Here is an 8,017-nt window from a genome sequence, read left to right as displayed (position 1 = left end):
TAATGAAATGCAGATAGAGTATAAATTAAACACGGTACAATTATTTTATGTTTGTGTGCGTTGTTTAATGCAAAAAGGCGTAAAACAACGATATAACAATTATGACAATCAATGCATATGTGAAATATAACTAGTAACCCAGCCCAACTAAGTAATGCTTATCTATATAATTTAATAGCGCTTAAATGGGAAGAGAAAATTCTGAAGAATCTTATCCATGGAAATTAGAAACTGACACGCCAACCAAACCACATTCAACTATAGCCTTTGAGATTAGTAGAGCAATTAAGAGCACTCCCAATGGAGTTCCCTAAAAACTCCCTTATTTCTCCCTAACTCCTGCCACATCAGCGCCACATCAGCACCAAAATTTATCCCCAGTTTTTAGCCAAGTGCTACATTGGTTTCTCCCTTATTTCTCCCTTATTTCTCCCTAACTCAACATTTCATTTTTACATCATTATTTTTTATATTATTTAATTTTCCCTACAAATGTATTTAATAAATAGACTAATAATGAACAATTCATCGTTGTATTAATCATTGGAAAATATAATACAACGAGAAAAAAAAAACTACAAATAAAAAACGCAAATAAACAAAGATTTAAAAAAAAAAAATCTAAGACGGAGGGGCCGGAGGGGCGTCGGGATCGAGCCCCAGCGTACTCTGCAGGTGTTGGATGCATTTCCAGAGGGCCGCCTTTTCTTCAGGGGTCCCGCCGCCGGTGAAGTACAGCGTGTACATCTGGGTCAGATTGGCGACATTGCTCGAATAAGTGGCTTTTTCTAAGTCGATGACGGATTCCGACGCGACTTCCGACGTTGCGCCCTTCCCCTTCCGCCTCCCCTTCGCCTTCTTCACTCCCTCCGGGCGCTCGTGCGGACCATCCCCACTCAAGTCGATGTGGGCCGCGCTCCCCTCGCTCTCCGAAACGCTAAGTCGCGAGCGCACCGATTTCCCGTGCAGCGCGTCGTGCATTCCCGTCCGGAATTTGGGGAGATCCTTCAGCTTATCGTAGATGTTCCAATACTTGAAGCCCTTCGTCGACAAGTACTGGCTACTATACATCCGGATGGCCTCATCTCGGACCATGTGCTCGTTCTGGCCACTCGTCATGTGAGTCATCAAGTTAGAATAAATACCGTTGAAGTGCCCGCAGTCCCTCATGAGGCGCTCCCAATGCCGACGGATCGCCTCGCTGCCATGGTCCTTCATTGAGGCAGTCTTGTGGCTCCTGTACTTCGCGGCAATCCGCTCCCAGAATATGATCTCAGTCTGGTAGTTGCTGCGCTCCGCGTCCTGTGACGTGTCCGCCCAGCAGTCGGCTATCAGCTCGGACTCTTGCAGAGTGTAAGTAGTCCTTACCCGCTTCGGCCTCTCATCGGAACCCGTATCAGTCGCAGCCGACGACGCCGGCGCCTTCCCCCTCCCGCTCCTAGAAGGCGGCTCGGTGGGCGTTTCTTCCACCTCGAAGTCCTCCGCGCTCAGTGTCGCGGCCTGAGATTCTTGGTCGCCTGGGGTTGATCCGGGGGTGTCGAACTGGGGCCGATACACATCGTCGGCTGGAAAGGGCATTCTGCCGGCAGAGTTGAAGTACGGAGAAAGTCTCCGCGCCGGAGGAGTCTGCAAAGGAGACGGACCCCCGTATGGAAGTTGGCCGGGAGGAGAACCCATCGCCAACAACGACTGCATCCACTGCTCGTTTGCTTCATCCGTGTTGGGAATTTGTGAACTCGACTCTTTCCCCTTACCCTTATCCTTACCCGATCGGGAACTTTTCTTCCAAAAGCTCATAATTTTGATGAAAATTGAAGATTGGGAGAAGAGATTGAAAATGGAGAGAATGAAGATTGTGGGTGATGAATGGAGGAAGTGGAGGAAATATTTATAGGGGTGGAATGTAAAATAGCCGTTGGGTTCAAAAAAAAAAAAAAAAAATTTTAATTATCGCCGATTATCGCCGAGCGTCGCCACAGTGGCCGGCGATCGCTCGGCGATAATCCGGCGTTAGAACGCCACTCGGCGAAGCAACGGCAACATTATCGCCGAATTATCGCCGACTTCGCCACAATGGCCGGCGATAATTCGGCGATAACCGGCGATTTATCGCCGAGAATTCGCCACCTCCATTGGGAATGCTCTAAGGATTGCAATTTTTTTGGACTTAAAATCAAGGATTAGTACAACTACTCGCTTGGAAAATGTTGACCGTGTAATTCATCAACGTATTGAATATTCGCTGCATAAATCGATCCCAAATTTGATGTCAACCATTTTTTTAATACCATTCTACATTTGCACAATTTAATGTCGTGCATCCTCCAAATAACAAAATACAATAGATAATTATAAAAATATTGCCGAGGAATACAAATTACATATCTTTAATTTAAATTTTTAACGATTATAACCCCCCTTCATCATATATGTATATGTTCGTTACCACTAAATTATATTTGTGGGAATATCTTCATATTATTTTTGTAATGTAAATATGTAATGATCGGTTGTTTAATTTAGATTTGGCCAAAATTTCTAGAATCACCGCAAAAATGATTTGTGGAAAGATAAGCTCAACTATATCTAGAAAGAATAAGGAAATGACGTGTGCTACAATACAAGAGGAGGAAATTAAGAAAAGCATTGGTCATAGCTAACTTAATTACACATAATTGGTAATGTGGAAATATAAAAGGTTGATTATTGTTGAGGGCGGGCCCCGCGCAAGCAGATTTGCTATAAATTCAGATTATGAATCACAATCCATAAAGATAAAGATGAATTCGAAAATGATGTCAACCAGCATAAGCACTCATATTCCAGCTCCAGCCCTTTCAAAATTCAAGCAATCTCCCAAAACACAAAAAATGTCATTGAGAGTCCCAAGGCCGAGGGCCCAAATCTCAGGCGTGTATGCTCCCCCCGCCCAAACAAAGGAGACACTGTACGAACTGCTGGGAATTGCAGAGGACGTGAAGAGCTTGTCCGACATTAAAAAAGCGTACAAACAGATGGCCAGAAAGTACCATCCCGACGTTTCTCCACCGGACCAACTGGACGAATACACCAGGAGGTTTATTATGGTACATGAGGCCTACGAAACGCTCTCTGATCCCCAAACCAGAGCTCGCTATGACAGAGACTTGGCTTTCGGTGCTGCCTTTTCTTTCTCTCCCCAGGTACACCTATTATCTCAAATATACGACTACATTTTTTCTTGCTTAATTTAGTAATATAATTCAAACTTCAAAAACTAGTATTGCTAAATTTGAGTCTCTGTTTGGTTAGGGAATGGAGGAAAAAGAGGAGTGGAGGAGCAGCTGGGGGTCACAATTGGACCAACTGCAGCGACGCAATTGTAGGGAGAGATCGTCGTGGGGGGCTCGAATGCGAAACTCTACTAATTCATTTATGTAGATTAAAATAATTGTACATGAATCTAACTACTAACTCTTACTCCTATTAAGTATAGTATGAATGTATATGTGCAAGTTGCAACGTCGCGAATTATATGAGCTGTTTTTTTGTTGCTTTTTGGAAAGAAGTTCCTTCAGTTAATTTTCTTTATTTTGTTTTTGACTTCGGTGTGTATAGCTTAATATGGATTGTCGCAAATTAAAGCACGGAGCACTATACAGTATGATTGTAATTTCACTACAAGCAAATCTTTATTTATTTGTTGATGTTCACGTAAATCAATATAATTGTAATTTCACTACAAGAAAATCTTCATTTATTTGTTCATGTTCACGTAAATCTACCGACGTATTAGTATATGGATTGTCGCAAATTAAAGCACAGAGCACTACAAGAAAATCTTCATTTATTTGTTGATATTCACGTAAATCTATTTACATATTACTCCCTCCGTCCCACTTTAGGAGTCCCGGTTTACTACTTTTGGGTGTCCCACTTTAGGAGTCCCGGTTGAAATATTCCATAATTGGTAATAAGACCCACATTCCACTCACCTTTTTCCACCCACATTCTATTATAAAACTAATATATAAAAGTAGGACCCACACTCCACCATCTTTTTTCACCAACTTTCCTTTGTATTTCTTAATACGCGTGCCGAACTCAACCGGGACTCCTAAAGTGAGACGGAGGGAGTATGTTTTACCGTCTCTCTTTCACACAAGACGATCATGACATATTATATGTTTTACTATCTTCGTTCCACTCAAGACGATCGCTTTTCATTTTTAGTTTGTCAAGATATCCATTTTCTACATTTGAATAAATCTCTATCTCTTTATTAAAATATTTAATTATTTTTCTCTTTCTATTTTTCCACCTAATAATTATTCTTAAAATTTTATATCACTTAAAAATATAAATATCTTAAATAAAATAAAAAGAGTATAAAATAAATTCTTTTTTCTACAAAAATAGACTCTTCTATATATTCATCCTATATTAAAAGTTTATTTTTATTTTTAATAAATTTTTTATGTATAAGTGAGCTTTATTTATTTTTATTAACATACTCTAATAACTACTACTACTATTTTATATTTTTCTCATATTTTGCACTAAGTCTCCGTCCAAAAGTCTTTACTTTTTCCGAAAGTTAGAAGGAGTATTTCTTATTAAATTAAAATATTCGAATTAAACTTATGATAATGACAATACTCTGTCCCACAGCAGATGTGCGATTATTGCCTCTTCAAACATATAAACGGTCCGATTTTGATTCAGTCGATCAACATGCCCTCGCCCATTTCAAAAGATAAAATACCTTATTGCTTCAAAGATTTAAATATTTAATGAGGGAAAAAAAATCGAATAAAAAACATAATTAAATTAATACAAATCGTGAGATGACTTTTGTATTCAGATGGTTAGCTGAAACTATAACAGAGGAGTCTTTGTTAGATTAATTGATTGACATATTGTGCATTAAATAATATTATGCATTTTTCTAAAAATATTAGTAATAGGTACTAAATGGAATTAGCTGAAAACCTTAAACTCCTTTAAGTTAAAAGTAAAATCTTAAATTCAATTATACTAACTAGAGGATATGAATATAGCTAGTTAGAATCTAACTTTGCTTACCGAAGCATTATGCAGATTATACAAGATTATTTAATTTATTTCTCTCTTTTTTTTGCAGGAGGATAGTAATTTTTCTGAGTAGACAAATTCTAATTTACATCCTAGCATATAAATAGTGCTACACGTGTCAAAGACTTAGATTGACTTAATTGCTATAAATAGTGTAAGAATTTGGCCAGCAAATCCATATCGCAATACTGCTTAACGTCATTTTCATCCTTATCAGTTTACCATTAATTTCGCCCATAAGTTTGAGCCTTTTTTGTTGTTATATGAATCGCACCGTTCAACTTATCTATCTATAGATCGTTACCCCATCCAATATTTGTGATGATTATGGATTTCCCATAGTAATATACATAAAATCTACATACATAACACTCATAAATTTTTAATTGGACATAACTGGTTTTATTTAAATAAATTTATTATTAATTATACTATCAGTTACTACTACTTACTAAATTAATCTTATTATATATGAAACATATTAAATAATAAATCTTCAAGTCTGCGGATCTGATGAAACAAAACATTGTCCATATTTCTGAATCAAATCTTCAAGTATTCTGCAATGGATTGTGGTTTGTTTGTTTTTCTATATTATAATTTTTTGTTGTAGTATCTGAATTTTTTTCAATACTTTTTGGTGTCCAGCAAAACCCTATCGCTATGAGATTTTAATTAAAAAAATGATCAGTCATTAGATATTGATGTAACTTTAACTAGTACATGTATATTATTCGATGATTATTATTGATCTCTGTCTAATAGCAAAAATTATACTATTTTTCATCTTGGATGACAACAAAGAGCACATTCTGGTGCATTGATCACTAGTTTCTTAAAGTTTTGAGTCAGTTCACCGTAGGAAAATTTGCCAAAAAAGAATGGATTTGAAGAATTTGTGATAGAAAAATGTTTTAGAGACATAACGTCTCCAAACCATAATGCCATAATGAGGTTAAAATTGTAATCTTATATTATATTATATTTTTAATTAAATCTACACTTTTTTACATCTACCTTTTCGCCCTTGCATCTTAAATAAGAATGTGGTAGCTTAATTATGGAATATATATAAATGTGGAAGATATGATTTAAAATTAAAATATATACCTAAAGAAGTAGAATATTAGAGAAATGGGAGATTTATTCATAAATGTTTTATTCAACGTAATGTTCCAAAACTAAGAGAATAAATTATGAGATTTGAACTTAATGAATAAATTATGAATCCATTTTATAAAAATACTAATCCTATATTATTTTCTTCTTTTTTCTTATATAAAATATTAGAGTTTTAAGCTCCATTCAGTATATCATTAAATAAATTATTAATAATAATAATAATAATAATAATAATAATAATAATTAACTTTATAGATTTTATTTTAAGAATTTTGTAATTTTTATTATACTACTTCTTTCCTTTCCAAAATTTTAATTTATTTAAATTTTTTATTCTTAGAACATTGCAATCGAACTTCGATCAAATAAATAATTACAAGGTATTTTCTCTTTTGCTTTATAAATAATTGAGTTATTAGCTCAATTCACTATATCATGAAATAAAATTAAAAAAATATGTATAATATATTAATACTAATTGGGTGTAGATTTTTTTATATCATACTTACTATTCTAAATTATTCAATTTTGAAAATTTAATTTATTCAAATTTTTAATTTTTGAAAAATTATTGTCGAACCTTAGTCAAATAAATATAATACTAATTGAATTTATTATTTAATTTTATGTATTTTATAATATTAGTACTCTAGTTTGATTTTTGAGTATTTATTTTTATGTTATTCCTATGTAAAATATATAATATACTCTATTGAATTTCATCGTTAGCTTTATTAGTCTTTATTATAAAAATTAGATCACCCTCTAAGAGCATCCGCAGCGGTAGGGGAAACCGCGTCCGTCCGTCCGTGCCGCTGGACAAAGCTCGTCCGTCCGCCGCTGGAGGTCGTCCGTCCGTGCCGCTGAGCACAATTACGTGGCAGCTTCTGATTGGCCAACGGCTGGCAATTTCGTTTTTTTTTTTTTTTTTTTTAAATTCGAAATTTATTTTAAAAAATGTTTTTAAATAAAAAAAAATATTTTCCCACTTCCCAAAAAAATATATCCGTTTTCTACCCACTTTTAATTTATTTTTCAATTTTTTTTCCCCAAAATTCACATTTTCATCTATAAATACCCCAACTCCAACACAAAAAAAATCACATTCTCATCTATTATCTATTCTATCATAATCTACATTCTCTCATCTTTTTTCCTCATACTCTCTCATCTAAATTCTCACCAAACTACACAATGTCCGGCTCCGGCGATCACCCTTCCGGCAATCGCGGTTGGAACCACGATTGGTTCGACTCCGAGGCCGGATATAGTCCGGAAACCCAATTTACGGCCCCTCCTCAAACCCAAGGTTCGCAAGCTCCGGGTGGCTACCGTCCTTACCCGTTGCACGATCTAAACGCCCCCGGGTTCGGGTGGGCACCCGAACCCGGATCGGGAGGGAGCAACAGCTCTACTCCTACTCCTGCTTCTATTCCTACTTCTCCTGTTCGTGGCACCCGCACCCCGTACACTCCGGGTGAGATGATGACGATGTTCAAAGCCTACTTGGCAGTCTCCGAAGATCCGGACGTCGGCACGAACCAAACCGGGGATACGTATTGGTGGCGCATCACTCGCCTCTACAATGAAACCCGGCCGGCGGGAACCATCTATCGCAATGATAGTATGGTTCGCAATTGCATCTACAGATGCAACGAGGCAATCGGGAAGTTCCAGGGGATTTACCTCCAGGAAGAGCGGTCGGCGGGGAGCGGCACGAACGAGCTCGACATCGTCACTGCCGCCTTGGCGGCATACCAACGGGAGGAGTTCAAACCGTTCAAGTACCTCGATTGTTGGCAGGAGGGGCGCCAACATCCGA

General features: G+C 37.0%; 1 protein-coding gene across 1 annotated transcript; it reads left to right on the top strand.

The window, feature by feature from the left end:
- Positions 1-2,765: 2,765 nt before the first annotated feature.
- On the top strand, positions 2,766-3,547 carry LOC125219305 (chaperone protein dnaJ 20, chloroplastic-like). Its single transcript, XM_048121247.2, has 2 exons — positions 2,766-3,182; positions 3,292-3,547. Exons 1-2 carry the CDS (start codon positions 2,781-2,783, stop codon positions 3,418-3,420), a joined length of 531 nt encoding a protein of 176 aa, XP_047977204.1. The 5' UTR covers positions 2,766-2,780; the 3' UTR covers positions 3,421-3,547.
- The last annotated feature ends 4,470 nt before the right edge of the window (positions 3,548-8,017 follow it).

Source organism: Salvia hispanica, chromosome 1, assembly GCF_029641045.1.
Source record: "Salvia hispanica isolate PSC_SH4W2 chromosome 1, Shi_PSC_v1, whole genome shotgun sequence".
Lineage (NCBI taxonomy): Eukaryota > Viridiplantae > Streptophyta > Magnoliopsida > Lamiales > Lamiaceae > Salvia > Salvia hispanica.
The sequence above is the reverse complement of the archived record's forward strand: the minus strand, read 5'-3'. Positions and strand labels throughout refer to the sequence as shown.

Coding starts and splice junctions, on each gene's coding strand:
- LOC125219305 (XM_048121247.2), top strand. CDS start 2,781: ATGAATTCGAAAATGATGTCAACCAGCATAAGCACTCATATTCCAGCT. Junction 3,183..3,291: donor CCTTTTCTTTCTCTCCCCAG/GTACACCTATTA, acceptor CTGTTTGGTTAG/GGAATGGAGGAAAAAGAGGA.